The following is a 20,258-nucleotide window of genomic DNA, read 5'->3' as shown; positions in this document are numbered from 1 at the left end:
TCAAATTACAACTAGTGATAAGTGACAGATGAGGGGACATTAGACAGGCTAGACTCTAAATACATACAGGGTGCATTTCTGTTATCCTTCTGTCCTGGGCAAGAGTTTAGGTCCACTTTAATGATTAAAATCTATTTAAAATCTTATATAGAATATGTTGCTAACAAATGTTTTCATGTGCCGTTTATGATGTATATTACAACTATTTGATCCTATATTGGGAGAGTATTCTATGTACATTGTTGCACTGACCATTATTTTAGGTAGCACCATGGAGCTCAGAGTATCAGTGTGAAAAAATACTGTATGCTACGGGCCAAGAATATTCACAACAATTATCAATGGACAACAGGCTCAAGAGAACACAGCACTGATAGTCTCAGTTCCCTGAGAGATTCAAGGAGCTATGGAAAACCATGAAAAGACAGTGCAAACAATTTCATCTCAGGGGTAAAAAAAAAACAGAAAAAACAGAAACAAAACATACCTCTTCTACGGAGCACGGCAAAACTACACGGCTGAAAGTGAAAAAAAAAAAATTAGTATCAGCAGGATACTATTTGCATTTAATATCAGTTGCAAGATCAGCATTGCTTCAAATGAAGAACCTTGATTTCTATGCGAAATACTGCAGACATACACTTCTACCATAACTTAAACATGTGCTTGCTGTAAACATCCTTTGTGAAAACTTATTCAGAGAATATTAAAGTATTACAATAATATGGTTAACAATTTTTTTATATGTGTAGGCTCATGAGGTCACAAAATACCTACTCAGGAACCCATCTTCAAGTAATCAGCACACTGTGTTCATAGGAAATTCACGCTTTTATTGAGCTATCATATCCACAAATAGCCAACAATTGTTTCGGGGGCCTCGCAGGGTCCCCCTTTCTCAAGGTGTGTGGTAACCACACGCCTTGAGAAAGGGGGACCCTGCAAGGCCCCCGAAACAATTGTCGGCTATTTGTGGATATGATAGCTCAATAAAAGAACGTGAATTTCCTACAACCACGGTGTGCTGATTACTTGAAGATAGACTTTTCACTTTGGTACGCCTATACCATAATATCAAGCACCCGACTGAAAAGTGATGGTGTGCCCATCCACAACCTTCAACGCATTGTACTCAGGAACCCAGACACTGCACCACAGATTGTAATGGTTATTGTTACGAACGACTCTGGGGGCCACGCCTAAATAGGAGGGGGCAGCGGGAGGAGCCAGAGACGAGCGGCTGGCTTTGTCACATTGCCGTCAGGAATCCGGAAATCTTGCATTAATTTCTCACATTGGCCGCAGTGAGACAGCCACTTCTAGCTTTGCCTGGCCAGAACCCGAACTGGCCATTCTTCGGGTTCTGGCCATAACACATATAAACTTTATTTTTAAATTACAATTTAAATACAACAGAAGCCGGAGTCTGAAAATTTCTGCTGATTCAGACTCCAAGTTCAATCACCCAAAAAGTGCTACCGGCTCTCAGACTCCACAAGCATGCTTAACCACCCTGGCGTTCTATTAAGATCGCCAGGGAGGCTGCGGGAGAGTTTTTTTTTAATAAAAAAAAAAAAAAACTATTTCATGCAGCCAACTGAAAGTTGGCTGCATGAAAGCCCACTAGAGGGCGCTCCGGAGGCGATCTTCCGATCGCCTCCGGCGCCCAGAATAAACAAGGAAGGCCGCAATGAGCAGCCTTCCTTGTTTCGCTTACCTCGTCGCCATGGCGACGAGCGGAGTGACGTCATGGACGTCCTGACGTCAGCCGCCTCCGATCCAGCCCTTAGCGCTGGCCGGAACTTTTTGTTCCGGCTACGCTGGGCTCAGGCGGCTGGGGGGACCCTCTTTTGCCGCTGCATGCGGCGGATCGCCGCACTGCAGCGGCGATCAGGCAGCACACGCGGCTGACAAAGTGCCGGCTGCGTGTGCTGCTTTTTATTTGAGCCAAATCGGCCCAGCAGGGCCTGAGCGGCAGGCTCCGGCGGTACTGGACGAGCTGAGCTCGTCCAGACCGCTCAGCTGGTTAAAACTTTTTTTTTTTTTACTATCCATAGTATGCCAAATCTACATTTGATCCCAAAGCTGTACTGTTTTCATACACCCTAAAAAAAAAATAATAATTAAAAAAAAAGGCTCAATACACATTGCATGTTCTGATTCACTCTTCTATGTGCTTGCAACCCTCCTTTCCTACAAAAAAAGTGGTTTGTGCTTTCTGGTGAATCTTGCTGCCCTGGCACCCTCTTGCCAAATGTATATGCTGGATTGCACACCTGGTGTCATAAGTGCACACTTGGCCAATAAAACACTGTTGGATGCAATGCCAGCCTCCTCCTCTTCGCCATATTAGCATAAGTGAGTCTGATGGTAGGAAAGTATGCAAGGGTTCCTGATCAATGTTTGATTAATAAAACAATCAAACGCTGATCAAGGGAACCTCTAAACAAATCTAACACCTATTCAATTAAAATACTGTGTAGTAAGCACCGAGCAAGTGTTATACACTGCTTAAAAAATAAAAGGGAACACAATAAGACGTACTAACACAGGGGACAGGAACCTTTTTGGCTGAGAGAGTCATAAACGCAACATATTTAAAAATGTATTTCCGTGAGAGCCATACAATATGTTGCAAATTGGGACAGTGCGCATGCGCAGCAGAAGGCTGTCCCTGTTGCCATGGTGATGTGTACACAGTTGATCCGCCAGGCAGCAGAAGTGCCAGATACATCTTCAGCTTCTCTTGGGTTTCAGCAACATCAGCAATTTCTCAGAGAGCCAGACAGGAGAAATACCGACTAACAGCTTGTACATTTAGCTAGCTGACTTGCGGGTAGATTCACATTGTAGGACGAGATCCCCGCACTTTGGCCCAATAGGCCTATTGGGCCAACCAAAGTGCAGGGATCTCATCCTACAAAGTCACCAGACCTGACAGGATCCAGAGTGGACAATTGGAGTGGCTGTTCATTTTGGGGGGAGCGCGAGTAAGTTAGTGGTGCACTCTACAGCAGTAGTGTGCCTGCTTTGAAAAGGTTACTTGCGCTGCCACACTAAGCTGCGCTGCAACATTTGCATGCGAGTGTGCAAAGGGTTAATTTGTTTTTGTTAAATGCACATTTGTGGCCTGCTGGAGGTCATTTTGTATGGTACTGGCAATGCTCATCCTTGCCCAAAGGGGGAGGTAGTGGTCCTGCTGCTGGGTTATTGCCCTCCTCTACATCTCCTGATGTATTGACCTGTCTCCTGGTAGCGTCTCCATGCCCAAAGGAGGGAGGTAGCGGTCCTGCTGCTGGGTTGTTGCCCTCCTCTACATCTCCTGATGTATTGACCTGTCTCCTGGTAGCGCCTCCATGCCCAAAGGGGGGAGGTAGCGGTCCTGCAGATGGGTTGTTGCCCTCCTCTACATCTCCTGATATACTGACCTGTCTCCTGGTAGCACCTCCATGCTCTGGACACTACGCTGACAGACATAACAAACCTTGTTACAGCTCACATTGATGTGCCATTCTGGGCGAGTTGCACTACCTGAGCCACTAATGTGGGTTGTAGACTCCGTCTCATGCTAGAACTAGAGTGAAAGCACCATCATCATTCAAAAGTGACCAAAACATCAGCCAGAAAGCATAAGAACTGAGAAGTGGTCTGTGGTCACCACCTGCAGAACCACTCCTTTATAGGGGATGTCTTGCTATAAATTTCCCGCTGTTGCACAACAGCATGTGAAATTGAGTGTCAGGCCTCTTGCACACTGCACGCAATTCCGATTCAGATTCCGCTTTTTAATCAGTTTTTACATCCGATTCAGATTATGATTTGCAGTTTGCTCCCTGAACACTGCAAATCGGAATCTGAATCGGATGTAAAAACTGATTAAAAAGCGGAATCTGAATCGGAATCGCGTGCAGTGTGCAAGAGGCCTCAATCAGTGTTGCTGCCTAAATAGGCAGTTTTCATTTCACAGAAGTGTGATTGACTTGGAGTTTCATTGTGTCATTTAAAAGGGGTTCTGTGGTGGTCTGGAAAAAAGAAAAGTGTCACTTACCTGGGGCTTCTAACGGCCCCCTGCAGATATCCTGTCCTGTGCAGTCACTTATGAATCCTCCATTCCCCGCCACGGGTCACTGTCTAATGATTCGTCTAATTAGACAAATGTCACTGCAGCTGTGCAACCGTGCACGTCCTCGCTCCTGCTAGTGTTCCCGGGAGCTTACTGCGCAGGCGCAGTATGCCCGGAGACGGGAGTGAGAATGCACGCAGCCGTGCAGCCGCAGTGACATTTGCCTTGTTAGACGAATCATTGGACAGTGACCCGTGGCGGGGAACAGAGGATTCTTCAGTGATGCTGCGGGACGGGATATCTGACACTTTTTGTTTTTCCAGACCACCACAGAACCCCTTTAAGTGTTCCCTTTATTTTTTTTTGAGAAGAGTATGATTGCCCATTTAAACTTGATTCTTTGTGTTTTAGCAAGCACTAATCCCTCAATCCCTCGGACATATGACTTAACACATTAACGTAAAGGCCATTCTCCTGGTTGGTTTAGCAATTTTGAGTATTGACCGTCTACGTTTCCCTCTCCAGTTGGAAACACCACAACTCAACATTTTTATAGAAAAAGATCTGCTTTATATTTGAAACTCGGCACTGTATTACTAAAATATTTTTCAGGGGCAAATGTGCAGAACTGTTAAAATCCAGACTATTTCAGTTACACACTCATATTTCCTTTCAGGCTATGGACAGCTAAATAAAACACACTGGCTCAAAACAGACAACACTTCACTGGTAAAAGCTTCTAAGATATTAATGATAAGTCACACAGTTAGAACAAATTCCTGGAAACTAGTCTACTCTTTTAAAGTAAGAACATGGTTCTGTGCCAAAAAGTGATAACGAGAGCTAACACTGCTGTATTTTGCCTGCCCATTCTGTGTCTACAAATAGCTCTGTTACCTTTTTGCACTTATGCAAGGTACAGCATATTTGTATTATGCATGTATATAGAGCTGTTATATTTCACAACATTTAAACCTTGTACACATGCTGGAAGGTTTTCTACCGAAAATCTAGAACATGTACAGCAGTCCCCAATCTTCCATGGAGCCTCTGGCAGATAGTCTTGGTCAAGAGCAGACTGAGGACATTGGTGTCCGACTCAGCCTACCTGTTGTGATGTTCATTCAGTTCCCTCCATAGCAACAGAACAAGTTAGTCTGAACAGACTCAGGCCCCATCCATGCTGGGTGATAGTTCTCTTACAAGTGTATGAGGCTTTACCAGAGCACATACTCAGGCACAACCAACCGTCCTTCATTACATGCCCAAGATTTGGACCTACTTAATCTGAAATGTCTTTACTGTATGCAGAACCCAGATCAGTCGATTTGGAGCTGAGATAGTCCGGCATATAAAAATGTCACCATAAGGGGGTGGGGCAGGCCAGCGGAGCTGCGGCGAGGGCACAGGACGGCTGCAAGGGGCTGGAGGAAGCCCCCGGTAAGTAGATGGGTTTTGTTTTTTAACAGGTCCTTGGTTGTATCCTTAAAACAATGCACATTGCCTGGCTGTTCTGCTAAACCTCTGCTTCTAATAATTGTGGCCACAGACCCTAAACAAGCATGCAGATCAGATGGTTCTGACAAGATTAGTTTCATTGCGTGTGATTCAGACACTACTGCAGCCATAAATATGGCAGCCTCCATATGGCTCTCACCTCTGGTTCCGTTTAAAGAGAACACGAGGCAATTTGAGGTAGGGGGGAGGGGGAGGCAGATAGGACACAGAGGCGTGTTCTCTGCCTCATGACATGCCTCTGTATCCCCACACCGCCACTCTCTGCCCCCCTACTCCCGCACTATAGCCCCCCCCTCCCCCCCCGAGATTAGTGACAATATTTGTCACCATCTCAGAGGTAAACAAAACTGATCACAAAATGGGAGTCTGAAACCTTATTACAATTTTAAAGGAGCTTTCCAGTTAATTTACTCACATTTTACCAGGCGTGTGGCAATTACTCTTTTCTCCAATAAATTATACATCATCGGGAGAACTGTCACCAGTTAACATGAATGTAGTTTTCTTCTTAATGTTTTAACAGTGTTAGACATTTACAAGCAACAAATCTGTCAATGCTCATATTCATTGGGTTGTAACTAACAAATGTAAAGGTGGTGACATCTCTTCAGTATACTGAAAATACACTAAAGGAAAACTAGTAAAATTGGCTGTATACAACTCTACAAATACATGAGAAAATCCCTTAGGTCGCATTCACAGTGGGACGTTGCGTTGTAATGCGACGTTAAAGTCACAACACAGAATTACAACGCAACACAAAAAAGTGGAAACGCACATTAACCGTCGCATACAGTAGGTACAATAAAGCATACAGGCAACGAAAAGTAGGCTTTCTTGTACCTGGTAACGTGCGTTTAGAGGTAACGCACTGCAAGCAGTGTATTACCATAACGCTACACGTTACAATGCGGCGCGAACGTCGCACTGTGATCATCCCATAGGTTTAGCATTACAGTGCAGTAAGCTGCGTTATACTTTATAACAGGGCTGTGGAGTCAAGGCATCGGAGTCAGGGCAATTTTGGGCACCCGGAGTCGTGGTTTCAGAAACTGAGGAGTCGGGAGTCGGAGTCGCATGATTTTTGTACAAAATCTACAGCCCTGTTAAGTATTAGACTAAGGAGTCGGAGTTGGAGTCTGAGCAATTCTGGGTACCTGGAGTCGGAGTCGTGGTTTCAGAAACTGAGGAGTCGGGAGTTGGAGTCGGAAGATTTTTGTACCGACTCCACAGCCCTGCTTTATAACATAACATCCCACTGGGAATGTGACCTTAGGCTCCAAATTTCAACATATACAAGTAAATACTTGCTCTACTTACATAACATATGTATTGCACTGTCCACGTTTTGATTTTAGTGATTTTTCTATAGTTAAAAAATAAATAAATAAATAAATCTTTAGGCTATTCCATTTAATCTTTGTCTATCTTGAAGACAATCCTGACATTATTTCCTCCCTTACTCTGTCTGTGCATCATTGCCCGCCTCCCTCCCAGTCTTCAGACACTCCCACCCAGGTCTGCAGTAGAAAGTGCATTGAGAAATATTGGCTAATCAGAGAGGAACAGAGGTGTGGGAGGGGGAAAAAAGGAGGGAAATAGGCTTCAGCCAATCAGGCTGCTTTAGTTAAGTCTGAGGGGAATGTAAGAAGAAAAGAAAAAGAAAACCCAGCATGCCCTGCAACTTCCTTTGTGCAGCAGATGTGCCAAATAAGAGCCAGGGAAACTGGGGAATGATCTTTTATGGAGAAGGAACGTAAGAGTGATTTTTAACTTTTGGATTGCCTGGTTAGTGTCTTTATTACTTGTTTATCAGATAATAAAAAAATTGATTTTTGATTTTATGCCGACAGTAACTCTTTCAAACGAAAGACATCAGTGGGCTAGTTTCCATGTAAATCAAATTTTTGTCTGCGGTGTGCTGCGTGAGAAGAAATTAGAATGTCTGCTGCATTTTTCCTCATTACGCATCCAAATTATGCATGGGTTTCGATGTGGAATATGGACATTTTCATGCATATTACGCCAAAATCAATGCAAATGAACATTTTTTCTCTCGTTTAAGAAGAATTCCCACGCGTAAAATGCTAGCATGTAGTGGAAACTCTATAAACTTAAGGTTAGTAATTTTTTCATGGAGCTGTGAAAAGCAGAAAGAAACAGCAATTTCTGCCACAAGTCTACTATGATGACGTACTAACCAAACCTTTCCTGATAAACTGAGGTGGGGGGGGGGGGGGGGGTTATGCCAATCATTAGGTGAGTTTAGAGGTAGGTTACTGTGAAGCTACATACATATATTCAATGTCTCTGATCCCACACAACTGTCAGATCATAGTGTGTGAAAATGAAACATCAATATATGTGTGTCATGATGTCAATTAGCTAATATGCTGAATCCAAAATACACCAAACACAAATGACACCTCCTTGTCATTGCTCCTTTCTCTCCTCCATGGAACAAAACAAGCTGCTTAGATGAAGCACTGCAGCAGGTTTGTACAACAATTGCTCCTAAACAATCACCCCAAACAATCATTGCAGATGTCAATCATTGATATGGGCCTTTAGGCTACTTAGAGTTTAGAGAGTTAGGTAAAGCATCATTTGAAGAGAATAGGTTGGGGTTAGGCACTCAAGTTCAGATTGAGGCTGCCATATTTGTTTTCTTTTAACCGATTCGGGACAGGGTGCCTGATGTGGCATAGTTTTAACACTGCCCAATCCTGAGACGCAATAACACGTGCCCACAGGCACTGGACTCCGCTATCTGAAGATAGACAAGCTCCGCAACTTGGTCAGGAGGCGTTTTTATTGACTTCTGACCTGTGGTAGCCAATCACAGTGATCAGGGGGAAAAAAAAGGCTCTGGTCCTTAAAGGGACCAGAGCCATTGGTCCAAAACCAGTTAAAGACCAGTTGCCTGGCATGTTGATCAGGCGTCAGTAGCGTCTGAATCACACAACTGAAACAAACGTGAGACTCATGTAGTCAGACTTCAGTCTGTATGCTAGTTCAGGGTCTATGGCTGAATGACTACCTCCACTAGGCGGTTCCCTATTTACAAACAGGTTCTGTTCCAGGAGATTGTAAGTTGAAATTGTTAGTTGAGCCCCGTGTTAAAAGTGAAACATCAATAAATTTACTTTCAAACAACTCTGGATGTATAGTATAAACATTTTGGGAGATTTCAATGTAATTTTATAGTGTTGTAAACTATAACAGTTTATACAATACTGTAACTTTTAACAACAAAAAATAAAAACAGTACTGTATATTTTGTACATGGAGACAGCTTTGTAATTCTGAAACCAGTGCAACTCAAGTGGTTTGTAAGTAGGGGTTGATTATTTTTAAATGAAGGTAATGGGATCCTTCTAGCGCCTGAATGTAATTTTGGCGACTGATTGGGTGAATTTGCTAGTAAATGGGAATGTGTTAAACCCCGACCCCAATGAAAAACCACCACAGCGTTTTTTGCTGCTAAAAAGTCTGAAACTGGCCACCCTCACTCATTTTGCCTTTGCCTGCTGGAGTCTAATCTAGGTTCACAGTGGCCAGTTGTATAACTCACGTGATATGACTGAACTGCAATGGAGACTGACCATAGACTTTAATACAAAGCCTGCATGCAGTGAGTTCGAAAGACCCAATTTGTTACTATGAACAGGTCCATGGAATTGTATGGGTAGTGAGTTGACATGCAGAATATTTTTGCATCACAAGTGACCACTGTGAATATGGATTTGTACATGTAGTACAGCTAAGAAATAGAACATTAGTAGCACAGTCTAACGTTGTTTCCAGTACCGGAAGAGTTAAGAAACTTCAGTTATCTATGCAAAAGAGCTTCTCTGAGCTCTCTGACCCAACTTGGGTTGCTGTTTTCTGAAGCACTTATACATCAAAGAAACAGTCGGAGACAGATTTAGATAAGATTTTTACTGCAGGAAAGTTGAAAGGGTCATTTGCTCCTCTTGTTTTATAGTATAACAAAAAATAAAAATCACAGAATGTGGTTAATTGCAAATGACAGAATCATGCAATATAAAAAAACAAAAACAAAAAAAAGATATATTTAAAAGTTACAATATGAGACTACTTTGTTTGCTACTAATGTTCTATGTTATCAGTACTACACATACAAATCATTACATCATAAGTTGTTTTTTTCCACTATACAATGGACATTTTCCAGCAAACGGGTGATTTATTCATGCGCTCAATCGCAGAAGGTACAATCAGGAATATATAAGAAGGCCATTCTTACATTAAATTGTATGTACAAATACGCTGGAGGTACTCTAAAGTTTTCGAGTAGATTCACACTGCGTGTTTTATAACGCATGTGTTGTTTGTGAACGGCAATGGACACTAAGCGCATTATATCCGCATGCTAAGTTACACTAACACGGTCCATTACAATGCAAAGATGTGAACAGGACCATAGTTGTATACTATAAGTAAAAAGTTGACACATACAATTATTCTGCAATGCAACGTATAAAGTGCTAATACACCCTTCAACACAAAGGATCAGCAGGAAAACCAGGCAATTGGCATTATTTAAAAGGAAATAAGGTACCTAAAGGCAGGGCTGTGGAGTCGGTACAAAAATCTTCCGACTCCAACTCAGACTCCTCAGTTTATGAAACCACCGACTCCTGGTACCCAAAATGGCTCCAACTCTGACTCCTCGACTCTGACTCCTTAGTCTAATACTTACCAAGGCTGTGGATTTTGTACAAAATTATCCGACTCCTCAGTTTATGAAATCAACAACTCCGACTCAAACTCCGGGGACCCAAAATTGCTCCGACTCCAACTCCACAGCCCTGACTAAAGGATACTTGAGATGCAAATATACAAAGCATTTATACTTACCTGGGTCTTCCTCCAACCCCCTTTAGGCCCTTGCCGTCCTTCTGGGCCACTGTCAGCTGGCCAGCCTGGTCTTTTCCTCCAGTCACCCTGTATTTTGCATCTGTGGTGGTGCCCACAATAGTACTGTGATGCTGCAGAACACACCGAACGGTGGAAGTGCGTGCGGCAGTACACGCCGACTGAAGCGACTGTAGGAAGAGACCTGGCCAACCAGCGTACAAAATTGGAGAAGCCCATGAGGACGGTGAGGGAACCAACAGTGGGGGGCTGAAGGCAGCCCCAGGTAAGTCTAAATGCTTTGATCTACAGTGCATCCGGAAAGTATTTACAGCGCTTCACTTTTTCTACATTTTGTTATGTTACAGCTGTATTCCAAAATGGATTAAATGTATTTTTTTTCCTCAGAATGCTATACACAACACCCCATAATAACAACATGAAAAAAGTTTACTTGAGAGAAATCACATGTATATAAGTATTCATAGACTTTGCTCAACACTTTTTCGATGCACCTTTGGCAGCAATTACAGCCTCAAGTCTTTTTTTGAATATGATGCCACAAGCTTGGCACACCTATCCTTGAGCAGTTTTGCCAATTCCTCTTTGCAGCACCTCTCAAGCTCTATCAGGTTGTACAGGAAGCGTCGGTGCACAGCCATTTTAAAGAGACTCTGTAAACAAAAACCAAAAACATCCCCTGGGGGTACTCACCTCAGGAGGGGGAAGGCTCTGGATTCTAATGAGGCTTCCCACGTCATCCTGTGTCCCACGGGGGTCTTGCTGCAGCCCACGGAACCCACAGGCGACAATTATCGGGCTGTGCAATATTTACCTTTTCTGGCTCCAGCGGGGGCAATGTTGCGGCTCTTCTGACAGAGATAGGCGGAAATAGCTGATCTCTGTCGGGTCCGCTGTACTGCGCAGGAGACTTGCGCCTGCGCAGTACAGCAGCCCGACGGAGATCGGCTATTTTTGCCTATCTCCGTCAGAAGAGCCGATACTGCGCCTGCGTTGGAGCCCGGGAGGTAGACATTTACATCCCCACCTTTCCGGGAGGATTTTCTCCGCTGCCGTAGGAAACAGGAGGACGGGGGAATCCTTGATAGGATCTGGAGGCTTTCCCCTACCAAGGTGAGTACCCCTAGGGGATTTTTTTTAGTTACAGTTCCTCATTAAGATCTCTCAAGAGATGTTCAATTGGATTCAAGTCTGGGCTCTGGCTTGGCCACTCAAGGACTTTCAAAGAGTTGTCCTGAAGCTACTCCTTTGATATCTTGGCTGTGTGCTTAGGGTCGTCATCCTGCTGAAAGATGAATTGTCGCCCCAGTCAGTCTGAGTCTGTTTCTTCAGCATAGGTAGCCAGTAGTAGATGCTCGCAGCATAGGTAGACAGGGATAGGTGTAGCCAGCAGTAGGTGCTCGCAGCATAGGTAGCCAGGGATAGGTGTAGCCAGTATTAGGTGCTCGCAGCATAGGTAGCCAGGGATAGGTGTAGCCAGTAGTAGGTGCTCGCAGCATAGGTAGCAAGGGATAGGTGTAGCCAGTAGTAGGTGGCCGCAGCATAGGTAGCCAGGGATAGGTGTAGCCAGTAGTAGGTGGCTTCATCATAGGTAGCCAGAGATAGGTGTAGCCAGAATTAGGTGGCCGCAGCACAGACAGCCAGGGGGAGGGAGAATGGACGCAGCAGAAGGAATAAATACTCACTTGCTGGCAACCTGTTCCTTCAGGATATACTGGCTTCATTCTACTTCCTGTTCTTGCATCATCTTGTAATAGCGGCCAGGGGGCGCTGTTTCAGGGAAATGTGATGCAAGAACAGGAAGTAGAATGAAGCCAGTACATTGTTCAGGACGGAGCTGGCTGCCCGCGAGTATTTGTATCCCCACCTCTGTTCGTGCACTCGCCGCTGCGTCGCATCCCCGCCCCCACCCCCTAAAACGAGATTGTGCATGGTATGATTACCATGCACAATTAAACCGCGGTATATCGTCATAGCGTTATACCGTGGCAACCCTACTCCCATATGCCTTTTACTGAGGAGTGGCTTCCATCTGGCCACTCTACAGGCCTGATTGGTGGATTGCTGCAGAGATTGTTATCCCTGTGGAAGGTTTTCCTCTCTCCACAAAAGACCTCTGAAAGAGTAACCATCTGGTTGTTGGTCACCTCCCTGACTAAGGGGACCAGAGCCCTTTTTCAGCGTTTTAAAGCAAAGTCTATACTTTGCGTTAACCAAGGTAAAAGGAAAGTCCATAGACTTTTCACCCCAGACGCTGCGTTTTGATGAGTTGCGGTACGACGCACCCGGGCGCATTTTATCGTCGGGAATAGGTGTTTCTCCGTCGGGTTAATTGATACTACCGCCGCTACTCAGCATCACACCGCAGATTCCCGACGACAGCCGCAGGCCGTTCTCCTGCACGTGTTAGATGTGAAACAGGCCTAAGGCCCTTCTTTCCTGATCACTCAGTTTAGAGTCCAGGTGGTTTTGAACTTCTTCCACTTATGGATGATGGAGGGGATTGTGCTCATTTGGGACCTTCAAAGCACCAGACATTTTTCTGAAACCTTCCCCAGATTTGTGCCTTCAGACAACCCTGTCTGTGAGGTCTGCAGACAATTCCTTTGACTTCATGCTTGGTTTGTGCTCTGATACGAACTGTCAGCTGTGAGACCTTATATAGACAGGCAAGTGGCGTTCCAAATCATATGCAGTCAACAGAATTTACCACAGGTGGACTCCAATTAAGATGCAGAAATATCACAAGGATGATCAGGGGAAACAGGATGCACCTGAGCTCAATTTTGAGCTTCATGGCAAAGGCTTGGAATATTAAAAATACATGAGCTTTCTTTTATTTTTTTTAATAAATGTGCCAAAACCTCGAATAAACTTTTTCACTTTGTCATTATGAGTCGTTGTATGTAGAATTCTGAGGGAAAAATGAATTTAATCCACTTTGGAACAAAAATGTGGAAAAAGTGATGTGCATTGAATAATTTCCGGATGAACTGTATTTCAAAAGGTAAACTTCACTTTTTTTTTTACGTCTACCAACTTTGACTGGCCCCTGTTTAAAGGGAACCTAAACTGAGAAGGATATGGATTTTTTCTTTTAAAATAATACCAGTTACCTGACTCTCCTGCTGATTCTGTGTCTCTAATACTTTCAGCCACAGCCCCTCAACAAGCATGCAGATCAGATGCTCTGACTGAAGACTGGATTAGCTGCATGCTTGTTTCAGGTCTGTGATCCAGCCACTACTGCAACCAAAGAGATCAGCAGGACTGCCAGGCAACTGGTATTGTTTAAAAGGAAACATCCATATCCCCCTCAGTTTAGGTTCCCTTTAAAGGGCAACTGAAGCGAGAGAGATATGGAGGCTGCCATATATATTTCCTTTTAAACAACACCAGTTGCCTACTAATCCTCTGCCTCTAATACTTTTAGCTATAACCCCTGAACAAGCATGCAGCACAGCAGATTATGCATTTGACATAGTCAGATCTGTAAGATTAGCTTCCTGCATGTTTCTGGCATTATTCAGACACTACTGCATCCTAATAAATGTATAAAAGGAAATATAGCAGCCTCCATATAATTCTCACTTCAGTTGTCCTTTAAGATATTTACTCCCCTTTAGACATTTACATACAGTGATGTGAAAAACTATTTGCCCCCTTCCTGATTTCTTATTCTTTTGCATGTTTGTCACACTTAAAATGTTTCTGCTCATCAAAAACCGTTAACTATTAGTCAAAAAAAAACATGATTGAACACAAAATGCAGTTTTAAATGATGGTTTTTAATATTTAGTGAGAAAAAAAAACTCCAAATCTACATATTGCCCCCCTTGTTAAAAAATAACTTAACTGTGGTTTATCACACCTGAGTTCAATTTCTGTAGTCACCCCCAGGCCTGATTACTACCATACCTGTTTCAATCAAGAAATCACTTAAATAGGAGCTGACACAGAAGTAGACCAAAAGCACCTCAAAAGCTAGACATCATGCCAAGAACCAAAGAAATTCAGGAACAAATGAGAACAAAAGTAATTGAGATCTATTAGTCTGGTAAAGGTTATAAAGCCATTTCTAAAGCTTTGGGACTCCAGCGAACCACAGTGAGAGCCATTATCCACAAATGGCAAAAACATGGAACAGTGATGAACCTTCCCAGGAGTGGCCGGCCGACCAACATTACCCCAAGAGCGCAGAGAAAACTCATCCAAGAGGCCACAAAAGACCCTAGGACAATATCTAAAGAACTGCAGGCCTCACTTGCCTCAATTAAGGTCAGTGTTCATGTTCACGACTCCACCATAAGAAAGAGAGACTGGGCAAAAACAGCCTGCATGGAAGATATCCAAGGCGCAAACCACTTTTAAGCAAAAAGAACATTAAGGCTCGTCTCAATTTTGCTAAAAAAAACATCTCAATGACTGCCAAGACTTTGGGGAAAATACCTTGTGGACCGACGAGACAAAAGTTAAACTTTTTGGAAGGTGCGTGTCCCGTTACATCTGGCGTAGAAGTAACACCGCATTTCAGCAAAAGAACATCATACCAACAGTAAAATATGGTGGTGGTAGTGTGATGATCTGGGGTTGTTTTGCTGCTTCAGGACCTGTAAGGCTTGCTGTGATAGATGGAACCATGAATTCTACTGTCTACCAAAAAATCCTGAAGGAGAATGTCCGGCCATCTGTTCGTCAACTCAAGCTGAAGCGATCTTGGGTGCTGCTGCAGCAGGACAATGACCCAAAACACACCAGCAAATCCACCTCTGAATGGCTGAAGAAAAACAAAATGAAGACTTTGGAGTGGCCTAGTCAAAGTCCTGACCTGAATCCTATTGAGATGTTGTGGCATGACCTTAAAAAGGCAGTTCATGCTAGAAAACTCTCAAATAAAGCTGAATTACAACAATTCTGCAAAGATGAGTGGGCCAAAATTCCTCCAGAGCGCTGTAAAAGACTCGCAAGTTATCGCAAACGCTTGATTGCAGTTATTGCTGCTAAGGGTGGCCCAACCAGTTATTAGGTTCAGGGGGCAATTTCTTTTTCACACAGGGCCATGTAGTTTTTAATTTTTTTTCCCACTAAATAATAAAAACCATCATTTAAAACTGCATTTTGTGTTCAATTATGTTATCTTTGACTAATAGTTAACGGTTTTTGATGAGCAGAAACATTTAAGTGTGACAAACATGCAAAAGAATAAGAAATCAGGAAGGGGCAAATAGTTTTTCCCACCACTGTAGTGTTGGAAAGCCTAGAATCTTGGCTTTTATTTGCACTGTCCCCAATGTCAGTGCGTTCCTGAGTTACACGATGTTGAACAAGGGGTGTCCACTGCACCTGGCTGCCAGCACCACTAACCTGGCATCCGAGTTTCCAGCTCGAAACCCAGCGAGCAGGTGTGCAATGTCCACTATCCAAGTTGATATAGGGTTAGAATAAAAAAAGTTAGTTCGAAGCAAGGACCGAGGCCCCAGCCCAGCGAGCAAGGCGACAATAATTCCAGAGTAAAGTGGGGAATATCACTTTAAATGGAGTGATAAATACCTTATTTACCTTGCTCAATACCTTATTTACACTGGGAGCCATGGCCATTTCCTGTTGGTCTGTGGCTCCCATTCCGCTGCATAGCCGCAACCCAAATCGCCAAGTTGTGCCATACAAGGCTTAGTATTCGGCTGCATGCCACTAAAAAGATAACCTGCACCATGCAGCCCGCATGTGGGGAAACGCTCCAAATCGTTAGCTAGTGGCCCTTGACCAAAGGAGAGGGTCAGTGCCCCCAGTGGTCATATTGTATAATCCAACTTTCCAGTTTGTTTTTTTAATCTTTACAATCGCTGAAATAGAGGATGAATCAGAACTTTGTACAGGGATAATCAGATTCCTGGAATGAAAGCTTAATTGAGAGCCTGATGCAAGCTGTCAGTTAACCATTTATTTGCTCCTAGAATCTGATTCACCCTGTGCACATTTCTAGTTCAGTCTCCTATAAAACACATTTGTTGTAGATTAAATGTCAACAGGAAAGCGCAACTCCAACCAACTCATTTCAAGTTCAAAAAGAGAGTAGGTGTGAATACTTGAATATTACCAGTATGTGTCAGGAACGTAGACAATCTTATGATATACACATTCAAAGCAATAAAACCCCAGCACCAACTAAAATACTTAATTCTTAACTACTCTTCAAAAGCTAAAAAGACAAGTTTTGAATTGCCCAGCTTAGTTTAGCTGTAAAATGTGCAATTACATGCATTGTGAACTGTAGTGTGAAGAGGCATTGTATAAGCAATGCAAGCAAGGCACACCTGATCACCCACCCTGATAAGACTGCAGCTTCTTCTGACATCACATATACTGACACTGCAGGTTTGTGTGCCATAGGCAGTGACTGGCCTCCTACAGACCTGCATACTGGCTTCTGCTCTAGCTGTACAGGCTTGGACACACAACTGGATACATAAACACACAACTGGGTACAGGCCAGTAGCTTTGCATGCAAGGCAGGCACACACACCAGGATACAGACTGCTTTCTGTACCAGTGAAGCCCCTTTTACACTTACTGCGCGTCGTAGTACTCGCTGCGCTGGTCAGGCAAAAACCTAGATATTAGCTAGCTACTCTCTCTGTGCTGGCCAGGCAAACACCTAGATATTAGCCAGCTGCTCTTGCTGTGCTGGACAGGCAAACACATGAATATAAGCTGGCTTCTCTCTGCGCTGGTCGGGCAAGCACCTGGATATTAGCGGCGCTGATCAGGCAAGCACCTGGATATTAGCGGCGCTGATCAGGCAAGCACCTGGATATTAGCGGCGCTGATCAGGCAAGCACCTGGATATTAGCGGCGCTGATCAGGCAAGCACCTGGATATTAGCGGCGCTGATCAGGCAAGCACCTGGATATTAGCGGCGCTGATCAGGCAAGCACCTGGATATTAGCGGCGCTGATCAGGCAAGCACCTGGATATTAGCGGCGCTGATCAGGCAAGCACCTGGATATTAGCGGCGCTGATCAGGCAAGCACCTGGATATTAGCGGCGCTGATCAGGCAAGCACCTGGATATTAGCGGCGCTGATCAGGCAAGCACCTGGATATTAACGGTGCTGTTCAGGCAAGCACCTGGATACTGGCTGTGTTGGGCAGGCAAACACCTGGATACTGGCAGTACTGGACAGGCAAACATCTGGACATTAGCTGTGCTGATCAGGCAAACACCTGGACCCTAGGCACCCTGGGCACACCTGGACACTAGGCGCCCTGGGCACACCTGGACACTAGGCGCCCTGGGCACACCTGGACACTAGGCGCCCTGGGCACACCTGGACACTAGGCGCCCTGGGCACACCTGGACACTAGGCGCCCTGGGCAGGCAAACACCTGGACACTAGGCACACTGGGCAGGCAAACACCTGGACACTAGGCGCGCTGGGCAGGCAAACACCTGGACACTAGCTGTGATGGGCAGGCAAACACCTGGACACTAGCTGTGATGGGCAGGCAAACACCTGGACACTAGCTGTGATGGGCAGGCAAACACCTGGACACTAGCTGTGATGGGCAGGCAAACACCTGGACACTAGCTGTGATGGGCAGGCAAACACCTGGACACTAGCTGTGATGGGCAGGCAAACACCTGGACACTAGCTGTGATGGGCAGGCAAACACCTGGACACTAGCTGTGATGGGCAGGCAAACACCTGGACACTAGCTGTGATGGGCAGGCAAACACCTGGACACTAGCTGTGATGGGCAGGCAAACACCTGGACACTAGCTGTGATGGGCAGGCAAACACCTGGACACTAGCTGTGATGGGCAGGCAAACACCTGGACACTAGCTGTGGTGGGCAGGCAAACACCTGGACACTAGCTGTGATGGGCAGGCAAACACCTGGACACTAGCTGTGATGGGCAGGCAAACACCTGGACACTAGCTGTGATGGGCAGGCAAACACCTGGACACTAGCTGTGGTGGGCAGGCAAACACCTGGACACTAGCTGTGGTGGGCAGGCAAACACCTGGACACTAGCTGTGATGGGCAGGCAAACACCTGGACACTAGCTGTGATGGGCAGGCAAACACCTGGACACTAGCTGTGGTGGGCAGGCAAACACCTGGACACTAGCTGTGGTGGGCAGGCAAACACCTGGACACTAGCTGTGATGGGCAGGCAAACACCTGGACACTAGCTGTGCTGTCCTCCCTGTACCTGGATATCGTCTGGCTGGGCAGAGAGTGGCCTCGCTAGCACAGTGGTGATGACGCCGCTCAGGTGAATCAGTTCTCAGTGATGTCAGTCCTCCTCACTGCCCGGGGGGACAGAGCCAGAAAATCCGGCCGCCCTCCCCCGCAGCCACACCAGCGGCCTACCCGCTCACACACTGCCTCTCAGGCCGGGGAGTCACACGCTCTGTAGTGGGCAGCGGAGCCCTCCATTCCAGCCGGACCTCTCATCCACATACAAGTCGCACAGCCCATCTCCGGAGCACTCTGAGCCAGAGCTCCTGCCAGCGCGGCAACCATAACAGCTGCCCGGTACGGCGGCCACACTTACAATTCCTTGATTAACACCATTCTCCGCAACCTCCGCCGCAGCTCCTGTGCGGCACCGACGTCACACGACGCTTTCCGGGAGAGCAGACGCTACGCTCAGACACGCCCCCCAACGCACAGAACCACGCCTTATCGGTGTGCTCATTGGCCGTACCGCACAGCCTGAGCGCAGTGTCCGCCTAGAGATTCTGCAGGCCACGCCCGCAGCGCGCTGATTCGTCAGAAGGCTGATATCTGTCAGAAGAACTCTGTTCATAGAAGGCTTGTTTTCCCGGTGTTCGCGATTTTCTTCTAGTATTGGCTGTCTGTGTGCATCGGGCGGAGGAGGACAGGGCCAGGGTGTCGGGGGGACAACGACCTCTCCGCCTCACAGTTCTTTGATTAGTCTGCGCTGTGATAAAAATTGGCCAGAGATCACCTGTGCGCTGCATCAGCTAACATGCCTGGCTGGGGATGCCTTGGTGGCTTCTAGTCTGGCAGACAGGGGGAGGGGGTGCACCGAAGACACTCTTCTAGCGTTACAAAACCTAAACCATTTCTTTTTTTCTTAGGCTCAAACTCCTCCACTGTCAAACTTCTGAACAACACAGTTCTGTGAGGAAGACAGACAGTGTGGTGCATAATGTTGGTGAAACTTGTGTCACTCGTCAGGATCAAATTCGATCTCCAGTGCTATACTGTTGTGTTGTATTAAGGTGGCCATTAACGGTCCAATTTCTAGCAAAAAATCGTTTGAGCGATCAGAAATTCTAATCGGATTGGTTGTAAATAATCTCCATTGGTGGACACAATCGATTATGAATGAGTGAAAAAAATGTCCGAATGAATTTTCGTCGAACCAAAATTTGGATTTTCTTGTTGGTTGTGATAGATAGGAAGCAAAGATTGATTCGTTGATGGTGTAGTGAAAGATGTTTTACAATATTTCACTTCCGATCAGAATTTTTGATCATTCGAACGATTTTTCGCTAGAAATTGGTCCGTTAGTGGCCCTCTTTAGGCAATAGGCAAGCAATATGTTGAACAACTGAAGGGAGGGCGGATGGCATGGCACAGGATGGAGTGGTTTACATGTGCAAGGTAGGGCTCATTCACATCATACGCACTCCTGTGCGCATTTGGAAGCGTGTATGACGTGTCGCATGCAAGAATGGCAGAAGGGTAAAGACTGCCGTTCACATCAAAGGCACTGCGCAGCAGTACTTTTGCATGCAT

The 20,258-nt window shown here is 45.3% G+C and overlaps 1 protein-coding gene across 1 annotated transcript in view; it reads right to left on the bottom strand.

Annotated features, from left to right (window-relative positions):
* Window positions 1–19,128, bottom strand: part of PITPNB (phosphatidylinositol transfer protein beta) — a 64,022-nt gene extending 44,894 nt beyond the window's left edge. The window contains exons 1-2 of the mRNA XM_068238743.1: window positions 19,045–19,128; window positions 488–518 (exon numbers count right to left, since the gene is read on the bottom strand). Coding sequence (XP_068094844.1) covers window positions 488–518; window positions 19,045–19,064 — 51 coding nt within the window. The 5' untranslated portion in view covers window positions 19,065–19,128. The remainder of the gene's footprint in view (window positions 1–487; window positions 519–19,044) is intronic.
* Window positions 19,129–20,258: the final 1,130 nt, after the last annotated feature.

Source organism: Hyperolius riggenbachi, chromosome 1, assembly GCF_040937935.1.
Source record: "Hyperolius riggenbachi isolate aHypRig1 chromosome 1, aHypRig1.pri, whole genome shotgun sequence".
Classification (NCBI taxonomy): domain Eukaryota; kingdom Metazoa; phylum Chordata; class Amphibia; order Anura; family Hyperoliidae; genus Hyperolius; species Hyperolius riggenbachi.
This window is presented reverse-complemented; position numbering and strand designations above follow the sequence as displayed.